Source organism: Eretmochelys imbricata, chromosome 3, assembly GCF_965152235.1.
Source record: "Eretmochelys imbricata isolate rEreImb1 chromosome 3, rEreImb1.hap1, whole genome shotgun sequence".
Classification (NCBI taxonomy): Eukaryota; Metazoa; Chordata; order Testudines; family Cheloniidae; genus Eretmochelys; species Eretmochelys imbricata.
This window is the reverse complement of record NC_135574.1, coordinates 141,451,414-141,469,778: the sequence shown is the minus strand read 5'-3', so window position 1 is coordinate 141,469,778 and position 18,365 is coordinate 141,451,414. Positions and strand designations below refer to the sequence as shown.

The window sequence follows — 18,365 nt, the reverse complement described above, 5'->3', positions numbered from 1 at the left end:
TTGAAATGCTGGAGATGAGCACCTCTGAGAGCAGGATCTGGCATATGCAGAGCAGAGCAGCAGAGTGAAAGAAGCAGAGGTGAAGAGAAAACAAACGAGGGCTGGGAGCAACTTCAGATCTCCCTCTGCTGAAGCAGGAGAGAGAGGATCTCCTACTGCTCTCTTGACCCTAATTTGTGCCAGATTTCAGAGCATAATTGAGTCTAATAAGAGGACGAAGGAAACGATGGAAGTCAGCTGTGGAAATTGCAGTCTGTGTGTCTCTAATGATAACTTAGGATACAGGAGTCTCTCAAATTTGCTTCCAGTCACTCATACCCAATTATAAGACCTTCCTCCTTCTCCTGCTCAGATAATGTCAGTCTTAGCATTGATTTTCCTGGTTTTTGTTACCTTAGGACAGGCCCTAAGCATTATGTAAAGTTTTTTTTCTTTTTAATTTCATTTTTGAAAGAAAGAAAATACAGGCTAAATATGGGGTGTGGGGAAAAGAGATTAGAACATAGAAATCATTTCCTTGGAGATTAAAGTGGCTCCTTCAGGGATAAGCTGGACTATCAAATTCATATATATTCAGGAACATTTTTCAAACACGCAGAGAAACCTGCTCTGAAGATGGCGTCCAATGTGCCCCTGTCTTAAGTAACCACTTTAAAGTAGCTGCAGGGTTTCCATTGTAATTTTGTCTGACCTACTGTTAGAGACCAATTCTGGTACACAACCAATTTGGGTGCTTGGTTGCTTGTCTATGCTAAGTATACTTTAGAAATTCTTATAACTGGTCCACAGTATGTACAGATTTTCAACCAGAATATCTGTTGTTTAAAACATGTCTTTATAGTATTAACACCCGTTAATGGGTATTTGTTACAGTGCAGTTTTTAAATGAAATTAAATTATGGGACCTGGGGCCCAGATCCTTAAAGGGATCATTGGGTGCAGTTGGATGCAGTAAAGCTTTGGTCAACTGAATTAATGGTGTAATTAATACTGTACATCCTACACACAAAATACTATTAAAGGAATATTTGATGAGTGTAAATATTTCATAATTATGTACAAGTTAAACGAGCCTTGCATCTAATGAACAGATCCAAAATTAAAACAAGTGTAAGAGACAGACTTTAATAAAGGGCTTCTGTGTATAACTGATTAAATGATTAGTACACACTTAGTCACTGGGAGGGTGGTCATGTTTTTGAACATTACATTTACATTTTCCCGTTCAATCTGGCAACAACAAAATATTCCGCTCACTTAGGGCTCAATGCAGCTCCCACTGAAATGAATGGAAACGTGCCCAATGATTTCAATGGGAGCTGGATCAGACCGTTTAACGGCAAAAAAAATCAAGGGGTTGTAAATTTCCACATCGTAGGGATTATTAATCATGTGTTGCCTTTCACTTCTTGGTCATAAGTTCAAATTCAGAGCAGGTTGTTAGTGACTGTTATCATCTGATAGCCGTTTAGTAGCCTAGAAGAAATAGCTTTCAGTTTAGTTCCTCTTATGAAGTTTCCTGCATCATACTTGGTACTCTTGTCAGGAGCACAGACAGAAAGGAAACAAGGATTGAACAGGTCTGGAGACTGGAAATGGGCAAAGTGGAGGTTTGTTCACTCTCTGTTAGATCTAGACTGTGGTTTGTGATTCAGGTTTGAGACTCAACCACCTCTAATGCTTAGATTCAGCAGTGTTGAAAGCTTATGACCTTTTCTCTCAATATTTTGGCCCTGAATGGAGGAATCACACATGAATGTTCCCACAAGATTTCTGCTATCTTGGACCATGTTTTAGCCAGATTAGTCTCTTCTGGTTTTGGATATAACCTAAACCTAAAATCATAGGAAGGGGATCAGATCCAGTGATTCAAATCCAACTCCCACCAAGATTTAGGGGAAGGTGATTCAGATTTGAGCTTCTGGGTCTTTATTTAATGGAGGCTGATACACATTCGCACCTTTTCCCAGTTAGGACTGAGGCTTATGGGTAGCTCAGTGTGGAGAAACATGCTCGTGAAGTATACTTGATCTGATCTGAGCTGAGAGTCATAATCTGCTTTCTGGTTTCCCCTTTGCTCTAAGGGGCTAATACCTGGTGCCAGGTCTACACCTGGTGCATCATATTTCCACCCTGTTAAGATTGCAGTCAGGCACTCAGAATTTTGGAAATGCCAGAGTAAAAGTTGCTTGGGCATCCTCAATTTGATCCCTTTATGTGTATGCCTTATGATACACTCTTTAATTACACAACTACAGACTATCCCCTGCCCCTCTCCTGCCCCCCCAACCTGTGGAAATTTAGGGTGCTTGACTTTGCAACCTTAACAATGTTCTTTAACATAGTTATTCTATGTTAATATGTGTAATAAATATGAAATTATATTCATAATAACAAATGAACAAAGTAGAGGCATTATGCTTGCTTGTTATTTGTTTGTTTACTCACACTACCCAGTAACTTGCAAAACTCAGTAACTGACAATTGGGTCTCCCAGTCATTAGTGAAAATAGGTAAGGTTTCCCTGTCATTTCTGTTTGAATGCAGTCTTATGATTTAACTAGGAGCCATGCAAAAACGTCTCCCTGTTAGTTGAAGTATCTAGGGTCAAGATGTAGTAATGTGACCTGGTGTCTAGTTCTGCCCTTTTTGGAGTACTTCAGTGGTCATTGGGTATCCTGACATATTACTGTGGCTCTTTGGCAATGTACATTGGTAAATTCTGGCTCCTTCTCAGGCTCAGGTTGGCCACCCCTGATATAAAGCATTATATAAATGCCATGATTATGGCCCTTCAAAATTTCTTCTGGCTGGTGTGGAATTTTTTTTGTTTGTTTTCTGTTGTTTTTTTAACAAGGAATTCGCTGTTATTCATTGGAATTTACCTGAATGGCATTAGGGTTTTTAAAGGACTAGAAATGCAGGTATTATTATTTAGTTTCAGTCGGGGTTGTTGTGTATCTTCTTGCAAGTACTTGGGAATATTTTTAGCAAGTCTAGATAGGAGGGTCTTATGTTTTTTCAGTCACAACAAAACAGCACTTAAATATTCCAATGATTGGTATTATAGACATACTTAAAATAGTGAGATAGGATTGAAATAAAACTAACCTGGTTGACATATATAGAATAGAATGTATATTCTCAAATAAAAGTGGTATCCTTAAGTCAAAATATTTTTAGACACTTGGATGGTGCTGGAGTCCAGGATTACAGTCAGAGTTAGTCAGAAAATGGAATTTCCATCCCATAGGAAATTTGGATACTTCAACATTTGCTTTCATCTCAAAATCAGGACAAAAAGTTGAAGAATTAAAAGTTTTCTCAAAATTAAAAGTTCGAAAAATGCTTTGAAATGGCAGTGTTAACATGCAAAAAGTATTTAGACTTTCTCAGTGGGATGTATCCATTTATATGAAATCAGATTTTGTGACTGGGACATATTTTGGTAATGTTTTTTTTCAACCAGCTCTACTTATATACTGAATTGATGTTTAAGTATAAGAGTTCTGTTTTTTCTGTTTGTTTCACATAGCTCACTATCAGCTATATTGAATCACTGATGCCCAGCAGTGAGCGTCAAAAACATCTGAAACGCCAGTATTGCTTTGAATGCAACTGTCTTCTGTGCCAGACACAAGAAAAGGTAAGTTGAGTAAAATCTTTGGCCACTGAAATATATTTTCCCAAGGCCTGTGACCAATTGCCTTCTCGATTTGTAGGAACTTATCTTTTGTTACTTGTACTGCCAGAATCCAGAACCAAATGGCCTTTGCCCTCAGTGCTGTTGATACTCCTGTGAAAGACAAGTGTAAATGAAAGAAAAGCAGGCCAAATAATCTACCTGATGAGCAGCCTTACTTGCTAAAATGTGTAATGCCTATTGAACCAGAATTTGTTTTCAGTCCTAAATATTGTAGGTCAGACCAGTTTGAGTTTCAGGGACTTCTGAACTTGAGGGTTAACGTGACTTTGAGCCATTATTTCAAAAAGAAAATCATTGCTCTTAACTGAAAACAGTTATATGATTTTAGGAAAAACTATGTCCATCCACACTAGCTCTAAAACTAAACCAATTTTGAAAAATATATACAACAGTAAAATCTTGAGATATACTGATCACCTGCTGCACCCACTGGAGGCAGAATTTGCTCCAGTGTTGTGAAACTCTATTCCCAGCTCACTCTGCTCCTCTGCACTCTGCATGAAAGTTCCATTAAGAAGATAGGAAGTTGTTTGTGGAGCATTGGGTCACTAAGCTGTAACAGCATTAGAACTGTGTTCAAGACTGCTCCCTAGCAGGGCACAAACAGGCCCCTGTAGTTTGGTTCAAGCATGGTTTAATAGCTGTACAGTGTGAACACAAACTGGGTTAGCTACTTTTCAAAACACGTTGTGAGATCCTGTGGAATACACAGAATTAGTCTGTCTCTGTAGCAGTGTGTATTTGTTCCTCAAACTAAATGTAGAATTTTTTTTTAAAATTGATAATGTCAGCTCTGGGTCCCTCGCTTAATGTAGCTGTGCCTTGCCAACAGACCACAGAGGTGCATGACATAAAGTGATGCAAACATGCTTCTAAGGAACGAGATGATATAATGTGTGATCCAAGATGTAATTTCTACTCCAAAGAACAGAGAGAGAAATTCAGAATTTCCATTTCAGTTATGTACTGCCTCTGGATACTCGGTGTGAGGGAGGGTAGGGGTGCTGGTGAGTACAATGCCCCTAAAAGCACGCCAAGTCCTTGAAAAGTCTAACAAATCCTATGGAACTGCAGCCAGCATTTCAAAGAAAAGGGATCATAGCAGAATTATTTGCACACTAAGGGCCGTAAACTGCTTTCTGTTCATGCGGAGAACTCTTTGATATCAGTGGGAGTTTGGCATGTGAAGTGATGTCAATGTATAGCTGTAATGTTGGTCTAATATTGTAAACAGGAGAATAAAGGGAAGCAGCTGGGTTTCTGCCTGCTTTTTTAACTGTTTTCTTGAGTCCCATAGCATCTGAGGATTGTTTGGGTGCGCTGCATCCAACACATTCATCTCAGTATGGGTACAGCCACATTTAAGAAAGTTGAGCATCCAAATTCTACCTAAAAATCAAATAGGGGTCTTTTAACAGAGGCTGTGAAGTAGCACAGTAGCGATATTATTGTGAGGAGTGCTCAGCATGTTGAAAAATGGTGAGTGAGTTAAGAAGTAAGATCTGTGGAATATGCTGTACCACAAGAGCCCATGTATCACACCCACTAAATCTTAAGAGGAGTTGCGTGTACTCACCTTGATGAAAATAATAAAGTGCTCTAAATGCCCTTCAGACAGTGATAAAGTCTCTCTCTTTCCCTTAATCTTTTTTAGAGTGAGACTTCTAGGAGAAAATTAATTTTGTGTAATGGCAAATTTCCCAGGGGAAATGTTATTGCAAAATATTTTGGAAGGCTTGTTCTGGCAGCATTCTGAAATCCCCCAATGTTTCTGTATTACTACAATGTAAAGACCAAAGGCCCAGCCCTGAGAGATGCTAAGAGCCTCATGCCAACTTCTGGGTGGTCTCAATTCCCATTGACTTCTGTGGGAATTGAGGGCATGCCATTCATTGTCTATTAGGAAGACATCTTCCTATTGGGATCAGGTCTAACACCTTTCGATGTGTCCTGCTGTAGTCCCATGGTTAATATCTGTATCTCTTTTGAACACTGTTGGTAAATTGTGCTGACTTAGTAATTGTGATTTCACTTTTCTATTACTGCCACCCAATAGAACATGGATTTCAGCCTGTCAAGGTTCCTCCCCCAGTCTGAACTCTAGGGTACAGATGTGGGGACCTGCATGAAAAACCTCCTAAGCTTATCTTTACCAGCTTAGGTCAAAACTTCCCCAAGGTACAAAGTATTCCACCCGTGGTCCTTGGAATGGCCGCTACCACCACCAAACTAATACTGGTTACTGGGGAAGAGCTGTTTGGACGCGTCTTTCCCCCCAAAATACTTCCCAAAACCCTGCACCCCACTTCCTGGACAAGGTTTGGTAAAAAGCCTCACCAATTTGCCTAGGTGACTACAGACCCAGACCCTTGGATCTTAAGAACAATGAACAATCCTCCCAACACTTGCACCCCCCCCTTTCCTGGGAAATGTTGGATAAAAAGCCTCACCAATTTGCATAGGTGACCACAGACCCAAACCCTTGGATCTGAGAACAATGAAAAAACATTCAGTTTTTTACAAGAAGACTTTTAATAGAAAATAGAAGTAAATAGAAATGAAGAAATCCCCCCTGTAAAATCAGGATGGTAGATATCTTACAGGGTAATTAGATTCAAAAACATAGAGAACCCCTCTAGGCAAAACCTTAAGTTACAAAAAAGATACACAGACAGAAATAGTTATTCTATTCAGCACAATTCTTTTCTCAGCCATTTAAAGAAATCATAATCTAACACATACCTAGCTAGATTACTTACTAAAAGTTCTAAGACTCCATTCCTGGTCTATCCCTGGCCAAGCACAGCATACAGACAGACACAGACCCTTTGTTTCTCTCCCTCCTCCCAGCTTTTGAAAGTATCTTGTCCCCTCATTGGTCATTTTGGTCAGGTGCCAGCGAGGTTACCTTTAGCTTCTTAACCCTTTACAGGTGAGAGGAGCTTTCCCCTGGCCAGGAGGGATTTCAAAGGGGTTTACCCTTCCCTTTATATTTATGACACAGCCCCCAGTCATTTTTATCCATGAACTACATGTCAGATTCAAACTCTTTCTTACAATGACAATAGTTTTATTGTGTTCTTTTAGCCATCTTCTCCTCCTTTGGGATACATTATAGTTAGATAGATAGATATATATTGATATATATTTTCTGATTCTTAGAAAATCAAGTGGTAACCAATTTTCCATCACCTCTGTTTTCTAATTATATATGAATTCAGAGAATGATTGCATTAGCCAGTTGCTCCATTGCTTTTTGGTGTGTCACTCGTGTAAGCATTATCTAAAGTTTCTGGTGAAAATAGTTTTCTTGAACACAGTAGTTATTCTTTAGTCATAACTCACCATCATGAGTTGTGGATTCAGGGTGACTAACCGATCAAAACTGCAAGGTACATTACAGACGGTACTAGTAACATCTCCGAAGATTATTAAATATAACCATGAAGGAACACATGCTTTGTGAGAGAAAGATTTTATAAATATATTTGTCTGTGTAGGAAACTTGGAAGCCTCTGTCCTCCGTGTTACTCTTGTATTTCTTGCTATTGGTAAGCCAGGAGATATGCTAACACTCCAGTGTTAGCCATGAAGGAACTGGAAGTGTCAGGCCTCTTTATTCTAGAGGCAGTCATTTTCAAATTCTGGAATGGTTGGATACGTGTGCTGAAAAGTGCTGCAATCTGTACTGCAGTGTGCGTTCTCCCTGTGAAGCTCAAGCGTGTCACCTCTAGAATGCCCCTGCTATCCCCCAGCTTTTGTGGGGGTTGTCCCAAAAGTCTTCACAAGCCCAAATCTCCAGCAAGAAAACATGCTACCGCTGTGCCTCTGGGACAGCAAGGGTGACAAGCTCTTTACAGTCCTGTATGGTGACAACAAATACCAACAGTAAATTACCATATTGCTGGCGAACAGAAGGATTTCCCTGTAAATACAGTGGCATAGTCCAAGACAGTATTATTGCATTTTAGCTTGTAAAATTTCATTATGAATAAAATTGCAAATCCCAAGTAGCTGAGGAATGCTTTGTTATGTCTTGAGATAAGTCCTTAAATGTTTCTTCCATTGTAATTATCACCCTGAAAAAGCTACAGCATCTCCTTTATATAGAATTTTTAGTTCATTAGCACTTTAGCGACCCAGCCTTGCAAGGTGCTGAGCACTCCTGCGAGGTGCTGAGCACTCGCTGCTTGCGTTTGAGTCAGTGGTTTTGGAGGATACACTCACAGGAGGCACCCAACAACTTACTGTAAAACCATGGGTGAAATCCCCACTGAACTCAATGGGAGTTTTACCATTCTTTTCAATGGGGCCAGGATTTTACCTGGTACTTTTTTATGATAGTTTACTTTCAGAGTAGCTAATGCTAAGAGGTGCTCAGAACCTTTCGGGAGGTTCAAATTGAAGTTTGTGTATTGAGAGTACTCAACACTTGGCAAAAGCTGTCCTTTATGGGGGAAAATCATGTTGTTTCTTTTGTATGTTAAAAGATGCTGTATTTCTAGTTGGTTTAGTAGACCGGTGGATTGGGCAGAGCACTGGTAGTCAGGTGACCTGGATTCTGTTTACAACTTCAGTATTGACTTGCTAGGTGACCCTGGACAATTTACTTAGTTCAAATGTGGCCTCAGTTTCTCCTTGACACCATGGGCCTGATTTCCATAATTGCTGAGGAGCCACCACTCCAGCCGAAGTTGATAGAAGCTTTGTGTGCTCAGTACTTCTGAAAGTCAAACCCAAGGTGTCTTTAATTGGGTGTCCAGAATTCTGCAGATTTTGTCCTTAACCTCTTTTTGCCTCAGTTTCCTCACTACTGAAATGGAGATGGTGATTCTTAATCACCTGTATAAAACACTTTGACATCTGCAGGAGAAAACAGACTATATGCATATAAGATAATGATTCCCTTACAAACTCAGCATATGCATGCTGCTCCAAAATATATGACTTACTGTGTTTTCTCCTGTTCTACATATGGGAAGATCCTGCAGTTTCTGAGGTCCCTGTGTTGTAAATGTTGGGTTTTTTAATGGCACCCACTCCATTGTAAGGCATTATTATTTATTAGTTCTTCTATCCTTTTTCCCATCTATATGGGGTTGGATCTTCTTCCCCATTCCAGTCTGTCTTGAAGCAGTACCTTGGAAAGTATCTGCAGCTATTATTATTTATTAGTTGTATGACTTAATTATGTATTTTACATAGTGCTTATTGTAGTGTGGTATCTTAGAGTTCTAATAAAAATTGAAACAAACATATTTTCTCTCGGGGACAGCCATCTGAAATGAATAAATGGATCAGCCTGCAGTCATTAGACTACAACAGAATTACTCCAGATATACATTGGTATAATAGACCTCAGAATCTAACCACTGTGTATACTAGATTTATATACACACAGGGCCAGATCCTGCCCCTCCATTGTATCTGGGGAACTCCACTGAATTCAGTTGGGTCGTAAGGGTGCAAGTCAGGACAGCATTTGGTCCATAATATACATACACGTATGTATGAGGTAGTGGTATCCATGTGATAAATTGCAGGGCTATATGATTAATAGTGACTCCACAGAATCATGTGATTGAAGTGCACCGTTGACTTCCTCAACTATCCATCTCTGCCAGGTCTATTTCTAAGGTGCCAGGCCTCTGAACAACTTCACACAGCTGCTATTTTAATATATATATCAATCAGGAAACTACAGAATATTTGTTTATTTTCCATCAAATGGGGTATTTTCCCCAAAATTGCATAGAACAGCAATATTCCACCAGTGTCATTGTCCAATGTCTCATGGCTCTTCATGACTAGATAAGGGAACTTCATACAGCTTAGAAGAGGAGGCTTCCAGTTTTCCAATGGCATAATCCTCCTTAACAGTCCCCTAACCATGGTTGGTGAGCTCTGTAGTTCACCTACAAAGGGCTTCCATTATCTAGGCCTTATACTGGAAGATATTCATGTCAGAGTCTGTCTCTTCATATATTTTTATACAGCACCAAGTGTAATGCTGTCCTGATCCTAGCTGGGGCTGCTGCACATCAGTATGTATTAACAGTTGTCTAACTAACTATAAATACATATGCATGTAAAGACCACACACCACTGTCCTATCACATTCGGTAATGACGGTTAGCCTAGCTCACTACCTAGACATTGGATGTTTGAAAATGGAAAATTAACATAGTCTCATTGTAAGATCAACAAAAGTAAAATTTAGATTCTTCTTTAGAAAGTTGGGTTACCACCAAATTTAATGGCATGGGTCACAACTCTAACTGATAAAAATAATCAATTTTGATCTACACTGAAGGGCAGGTTAGTAAATGTAATAAGAAAACCTTCAGAAAACTTGCTCACAGGATGCTTGCTGACTGTCAGTAGCTAAGTTATTACTATTGTAATGTCTTCAATTCATTGTACCTCTGACAGGTTTATACATTATTATCTGTTGCAGACATTTTAAGATCAATCTTCAGTATGATTTGGAAACTATTCTTTCCTAGAAGCTGAACTCTTGGCAGCGTTTTACCATTCCAGCACACGAAAGTCCCTAACATTAGTTATAATTAAAGATGGGATTACAGCGATGACAAACATTTTAAATGAGGGACTGTTTTTTTCCATTGTCATAATCCAAGGTATTGTTAATGTTCTACATTTTCAGCCAAGGATTTCAGAGAGATTTGTGTTTACTGAATCTCTTTGCTATGAGTTGTCCTTCTAATTGGGAGCCAAGATTTAATGTTTTAGCCTAGTTTGTTTTTTGAAATCCTTTATTTAGTAGTAGGTGCTGTCAAGGTCAGAAGCAATGAACTTGAATTTGAATCCCCAGTCATTTTTCCATTTGGCCAGCATTTGAAAGTTGCCAGAGCTAATTAAAATGTAATGGCATAAGTGTTTTATTTGTTTACTCATTTTATTGTTTTCCTTTAGTACTCTTTCACTCAGGTACTCTTAAAATTGGGTCTCCTGCACAATGGCCAATCCATCTGCATCTGAGCTAGAATATCCCTTGCAAATGTTTAACTGGGATTGTATTTCCATACATTTTCTCCCTGTTACTATAGAGACGTTGCGTGGAATCAGGGCCCATGGGCGTTTTGACATTGACTTCAGTGGGGCCAGGATTTCATCTGTTATTTAAAACACACAAAGGCATATTCCACCTATTATGTAATTGCTGTTGTTGAATGTTCATCACTGGTGGATTGTCATGCAAAGACTTTGCAGTAGCAACACTAGATTGCTGGTACTCTACAAAATATAGGGAAAGATGCCATCCCTCCCTCATGAAGCATATATTCCAGATAAACCCAAATGATACAGTATAATGCAGTGGTGGGCAACCTGCAGCCCGCAGGCCACATGCAGCCCATCAGGGTAATCTACTGGCAGGCCGCGAGACAGTTTGTTTACATCAACCATCCACAGGTACAGCCGCCTGCAACTACAGGTGGCCATGGTTCGCCATTCCTGGCCAATGGGAGCTGTAGGCTGCGTGCAGGCCGCAGGTTGCCCACCACTGATATAACGTATCGTGAGGTTTCTTTTTGAATTGCTAACTGTGTTGCTGCTGCCTTCCAGAAGTCAGTGTCCAGACTTTCCAGGAGACTTTCTATCCTGATCGATATTTTCAGGTTTACTTATTTATTTTGCATTTATATGTATTTGGACTTAGCATGTTCTCCGGGCGCAATATTAAAGATGAAATCTCAAAATCATCCCAAAATATATTGGGGGTGGGGGACAGGCGCATGAAACAAACTGGGACCCAAAGGAGGAAGATCTGTGGCTCTTTGCAAGATTCTGTGAGCGTTGCTGCTAGTGGTATGGTCAAAGACACAAGACTAGTCAAAACTATCCAGTTTCAGAAGATATAACAGATAACTGTTGGTTTCTCTTCTTCCTTTTACAAGTCTGGGAAGGAGAGAGGTCTGCTGGAACTACGAATTTTACAAGGGGAAAAAGAGAGCCATTTATTTAGCTGATCTCAAGATGCCACTTCAGATCAGCTAAAGATCACCCCAGAATTTGAAACACAATATCCCAAATTTTGTCCTGGGGATCAACACTTCAATATTCCACCCATCCCTTCAGTCTGACATTAGCCTCAAGATGTTAACAGAAGTAATCACAAGTTACTGAAACATATCACTGGTTCCTTATCTAGATGACTAGCTGATAACACAGTTACTCCCTTCTGCAGAGCCATGTGGTGGTGACATGAACCCTGAATATGTTCCTGAAACTTGACAACTAATCCAATAGTGCTCCGTTCCTTTGAGGGGATCTTATCCTCTTGGGATGCATTTCAAAGCAGTCACGGACAGAGTATTTTTAATGCCAGAAACGACACTGAAAGCAAAGGCAAACATTTCTAATCTCAGATGTTGGTTCAACCAATGCTTAATCTCTTCAGCCTTTCAGAGTCCTCTGGTGTGAAGTTTCCTTGGGCTTGATCCATATTTGGAATTTACAGTTTTTCCTGATAAAAGCCTGGGCCCGCAGACTGTGTTAGACCTTGACAAATGGATTTTGATCCCTCTCATCACAAAAGCCTACCTCTCCTGGTTGTTTCAAGACTATTGTCTCCGTGGGCTTTGGTCACAATGGGCATGGGTCTGCTGGACTATCCTGGAGGCTCGCTTGGGTTGCCAGAGGACACAGAAAATGTACTACAGTTCATATAAATAGGCTGGACTTCAGAGCAGTCTGCCATAATCTGTTCACATTCAGGGACACAAACCAGTTTCAATTTGGTCTGACAGTTTCACAGTCATAGGGTCTCTGTACTGCCAAAGTAGGAGTTGGAGGGTAGTTGTCTTCTGGGAGTCCAACCCTTTTAACTCATCTGGGAAGAACAGAATCTCATTACTTTCAGAACCAGCCATCTAGAAAAAAATGTAAATCTTCTGACAGATGCTTTAAGCAGAAACTCTTTCCTGCCAGGGGAATGGAGCCTGGTTCTATCAGTGTTTCACGCTTTCGAGGTGAGAGGTAAGCTCCCACCTGGCAGTCTGGTTCCTTTCTGAATGTTCCCATGGCACTGCAGTCAGCACTAATTATTATTTATATTTGTTTTTATTTATTATTTGTATAGTGTTAACCATGCATTCTCCACTGAACAATACACAGAGATGAAGACAGGCTCCCACCCTGGGAGCCAAGAGTCCAAAACAAACATGTAGAGAACAGGGTGCAGTGAGAAAACCAGAAGTTGTTATTTGAAAGACAACACTAGATCTAGTAAACAATCTTCTGGACACTGTTCCCCAGGATATTTTGGTTCACGTATCTCCTCCAAATAAGCATTGAAGCCTGTGGCTGCTTTCCTGGATTCTGAGCCTAACTCAAACTCAGATACTCCATCTGAACCTCCAGTTCCTAGATTTGATGGTTTGACATGAGAACTTAATCTTGCTCGGTGAAGGGACCTCAGGAAAGGTTATTAATATCTGTCAACCTATCAGGAATGTTCCTCTTCTTTGAACTTCATATTTGGTTTATAATGCCTGACGCCAACCCCCTTATGGACCACTTTCTCACATTTCTGTGAAACCAGTAAGCCTTAAAGCTCTGCTTCTTCTAGCTATAATTTCTGCCATGAGAACTGGAGAATTGTGCAGTGTCTTATTTCAGTCCCGTTCTTTCACAAAGTTAAGGTGGTTCCCCATCCTTTCTTGCCAAGGGCAACTCATCTGTTTTTCCTGTAATAGTGTGCTCCCCATTCATGTCCAAATCCCTCTAAATCCCTTGAGAGAAAGTTCAGCTCCCTGGAAGTTAAGAGAGCCATGACATTTTATCTTAATGGGATGAAAGAGTCGAGATCATGCTTCAGTGGAGGAAATCTGCAAGGCTGTAGTCTAGTCCACTATTTGTAATTTTTTTAAAGCATTCCTGAATTAATTACTTTGCTTCAGCTTATGCCACCATTGGGCTCAGGACTTTGCAAGCAGTTTTGCTTCCCTTAAGTTCATCTTTCTCTGACTTTATTTGGATACCGCTACTCAGAGTCAGCCAGCATTGACCAGTCAAAAATAATTCCCTTTACCCTGTAAATGCCTCTTCATCTGATACGACCAGAGGTGTTCTATTCTGCTCCCCTCTGATGCACTTCAGATCTACTTGTTCTCTTTTGTTGATGTGTATGTCTTGCTGCACGTTCAGTATTATTCTGATTTGAGTATAGTAATGTGATGTAAGAGAATAGTTAATTTTCTCTGAATTACTATCTTATGTAAGACTAGTGGAGATAGGGTATATATAGTATAAATAAGTTACTTTTTAGAAATGAATAAATTCAGTTAATTGAATTTATCCTTGCAATTTACAAAATAAAACAATTTTACCTAGATGGATATAAATAACCAGTGTCGTCATGGTCATGCTATATATCAATTCTGAGGTACTATTGCAAGTCTAGAGTAGTTCTATATGTTTCTTTGGGACTTACTGTCTAAATAATTTTTGAATTATCAAACCTATAGTCTATATATTTATAAAGTCAAAGTGACACCGATTTGTGATGTCAGTTGACAATATATTATGCTCTCTTTTCAAGAATGTTAATGTAGCACACCTATAGTAAATCCCTGCCTCTACTACAGTCAAAAGATGGTCTGTTGACATTTACATCCTGCCTACATTGCACCCAGCCTGGATTAGCCAGAACACAGATTGTAATGCAGAAAGGCCTAAATGTCCATGCATATAATGCCATCTTTCCTGCCATAAGTAACAGATATGCTTTTCAGTAAATGTCTTCAACTCTCCAATCACCATTAGTGCATACACTGTATTGTGTAACTGAATGACAATGCAAATTATTGGTTTAAGAAACACATTAATGGCTACGCGGATGAACACTTGGAGATAATTTTTATTTAAAACTCAAAACCACAGCACCAACAATACATGCACCGGATACTTGCCATCTTGAACGCTTACTAGCATGTTGTATCCTTTGCCCTTTACACTTTGTCTGGCTTCTCTCCTTTTAGACTGTGAGCTCTTCAGGACTTTCTTTTGCACTGACTTTGTACAGTGTCTAAAACACTAGAAGCCCAGCTCTGACTGGGGTTTTGGAACTACTGCAGTATAGATAATAGCAATAATAATGTTTACAAACACACACTGAGAGACGGTGTGGATTATAGGAAAGCATTTCTTACCAGCAAATTTGTGAGTAATCTGAGATAGCATGAATTTTAGTTAGCCTAACTGAAAATTATTGAAGATAAATAAAAATGACACAGCTGAGATGGAGTCCAAGTTGAAACAGAATTTAGTTGCCATACTGAAGATTCTGTAGTTCTGTAAGTAGAAGGATACTCTAAAAGTGGAGCTGAAAGAAAACAAAGATATTTTTAGCCGTTTAAATCTACTGACATCATGAATTTGACGGATAAGGGAATTCTTTGGAGGCTGGAACCACTTACTAATCTACAGAATGCACCAGTACAATCTCGGAGCACTTGAGTTGCAAATCTAGTTTGAGGCTCCTGTAATTATGATAAAGAAGCAGTTCTTTTCTAAAAGCAATACTTTAAAACCCACATCTTTGTGGAATGATAGTGCAGTACCCTATCAATTGAGATGCCTAGTTTCAAAGCCAACTTTGTGAATATCTGGTCCTGGGTCAGAGGAGTCTGGGATTGTTTGAGAGGTGTGTAAGTCTCCAGCTGAGGGAAAGGTACTTAATTTTCTTCAGAGGATACTTGTTAGGAAGACTTAGAAGGGTGATGCCAAACTGGCAGATCACAGCACGGCAAGCATGAGGAATTAAAGGGGAGGAATTTATTTAGTAAAGCCAGATAGTAATTGTCAAATAATGATTGACCAAACTGTAACTCAGCTATGGTTCAATGAACATTACTGAGCACAGAAGTCCATATTTAATTAATTTCTTATCAAGCTTAGAAGTATTTTAGTAGCCCAGAAATTAAAGTTCTGAGTACTAGTAAGTGTAAAATGTAAATAAACCAGATTTTTCTTATTAAGATTAATATAAACCTATTAAAATGAACTTTATTTGAGCCCACAGCAAGCTGGCATGTGGCTTTGGGTAGAGACGGCCTTTTTGTTCTGTGTTTGTACGGCACATAGTACAAGGGGGTGCTGGTCCATGACTAGGGCTCCTAGATGCTACAATAATACAAAATAATTAATAATACTCACTTCTGGTGAGATTGAGCATTAAAAGGAGGAAATCCTGAAGTATGATTTTTCAGCTGACTGTAAAATATGGTAGCTATGATCCATCATATTTGAAGAAGTTTTGCAGTGTATATTTGCTTTTATCCATGTAACCAGCAGCTTACAATCTATAGTAATACATATGTTGCTAATAAATACAGTACACAGAGTGCCAAAAAACGTGTGAGAGGAATCTTAGCTAATAACATGGGTTTCATTCTCTGGTAGTCTGCAGTAGAATGGATGTTTTGGTGCGCTGTATTTTCCTAGGAGGTGCAGGAAAAGAGATACTAAACCAATGATATTAATCTTAATTAATATTCAATTTTAATCTCATTGAGAAACATTGCAGGGTCAACTAGTCTTCATGCAGCTAAGCTGGTCACTTGGGTTCAGGATCTCCTTCTCCAAGGAGTGGTTGTAGATAGGGACATTGCAGAATTGATGCATTTCTTGCCTGGGAGAGAAAAGCTGATTGCCCTGCTTTTGAAGCATTTCATTGTGACCAATTCTTGGAGTGGTATTGAGAATGGCTCTGGTAGGTCAAACCAAACAAAGGGCTATGACTGTGGAATTCCTTTGCTTTTGTTGCTGTAGTTGCAGTAAACAAGAAAACCTCTCTCTATTCCTCCCCCACCCCCATCTTTCTGAAGATAGTAAAGTCTCTACTTATAAAGACCAGTTTGCATTGTTTCCGCCATCTTCACTTCAGTGCCAAAACCTTAGCTGCTGTCCCAACGAACCTTTTTCCTTCAAGAAATATCACCACCTTCAGCTGTGGTTGCTTGTAGACTCCTAGCTGTTGCGGGTCCTGCACACTTCCCTCCAGAGTCTCCCTCTTGTCTGAGGAGAAGGCAGAGTTTATGTAGTGCCACGTGCTTTTTTGCTCCAGTCCAAGACTAGAAACTAGCATTTGTGTTTATGGCAGGTGGAGTCTAAACCATTGATCCAGTCAGGAGTCTTTGGGCAGTTTGTCTTGAAGCCATTGTTACAAATAGCGACTGTATTTAAATTATGATAACAAATTGTAAACTCCAGAGGAATTAACCAACAGAATGTGGTTATATATGAAATTTCCTTACTGACCAGTTTTCAATGATGAAAATGATCAAAATGTAATCCCATCACAAAACACAACATTTCTCACATATGCTGTGGTTGAAAATTCACTTAAAAAAAAAAAGTATTTTCCACATCTGTCCCCTAGGTTTTACCTGAGAAAAAAATCACTTTCCATTTTTGTTGAAAGCAATGAAAATATGAAGGCAAAATGTCTTTTTTTTTTTGTCGAGTAACTGGCAAAGCATGGTTTCTTTTTTCCTCTAGTGATGCAAACTTTTTTTTAACTCAGCTTTACCTAGAGAGTGTATATATGTGTTCACAAGAGGACAGTTTAATATAGTATACTCATGTGATCTGAAGGGTTTCATTTAATATAATCTTTAACAAGAAATATGGATATAAGGCTCATATTCTTGGCTAACTTCCTGGCTCTTCCATATTTCATTGTGACAAAAAAAGCTCACTAGGTTAGTAAAGTTACAGTGCAAGAGCAGTCAAGCTAATTACAAATATCAGATCTTTCTGGCCACAAACTCACTACTAATTAATTCAAGCATCAGTGGTGACATTTCATTCCGCTCTCCATAAAATTCCAAGAAACTCTCTATCTACCATATAAAATCACTTTCACACCAATTTCTTATTCACTTTTCCTCAGTGCTAGTTCCTGTCAACTTGCTTTATCCTCTACAGGTGGGATTTTTCAAAAACACGTATGTGATTCAAGAGTGCAAATTCTGCTGATGTTCAATGCAACTTGTGCTCATAAGTCTCTTAGACACTATTGAAAAATCCCTCCTTACCTTAGTAATAGCTTCTAGTAAAGAAATGCGCAGAGTTTTACAGCACAAGTAGGGTTAATTACAAGTAATAATTACAATACTGAGTGCTAATACTGAGAACATTACTATTAACAAAACTTGGAGGTTTACAGATTTTTTTAAAATTGCAAATCAACGTTTGCATTAGGAAATAGCTGTTTCTCACACCTTTTCCATACAGTGTACTATTGTTTGTTTTTCTCTTATGAAACACTGCAACATTTATATGAAAACACACATTTCATAATGTCTGTTTCTTCTCTTAACATCAGAATTGGCTTTCTAATGCTTGTGAAAGGTGCTGGATTTGCAGCAGTGCTGAGACTCAAGATGTCTGTTTTCCATAAAAGGGGTACAGCACGTAGTAGTGGTCATGCAAGTTTGAGCCACTGATCAAATCTGTTACGGGAAAAAACACTGTCACTAAGTATAATAGGTTTCTTGGTCCTGCTTATAGTCTAGGAGGCTCTGCAGGGAAGCATGCATTCTGGGTCTTCAGTAGTCAGCCTGTAAAGGGTCAGTCTTTAGCAAGGTGGGTTGAGTTGTACCTCTCTGCCTGCTATGTCTCTGTTTTTGGT

The 18,365-nt window shown here is 39.2% G+C and overlaps 1 protein-coding gene across 3 annotated transcripts in view; it reads left to right on the top strand.

Annotated features, from left to right (window-relative positions):
* Positions 1–18,365, top strand: part of SMYD3 (SET and MYND domain containing 3) — a 657,545-nt gene that overhangs the window by 552,846 nt on the left and 86,334 nt on the right. For all 3 annotated transcript variants that reach the window (XM_077811879.1, XM_077811878.1, XM_077811880.1), the window contains one exon: positions 3,536–3,646. In XM_077811879.1, coding sequence (XP_077668005.1) covers positions 3,536–3,646 — 111 coding nt within the window. The remainder of the gene's footprint in view (positions 1–3,535; positions 3,647–18,365) is intronic.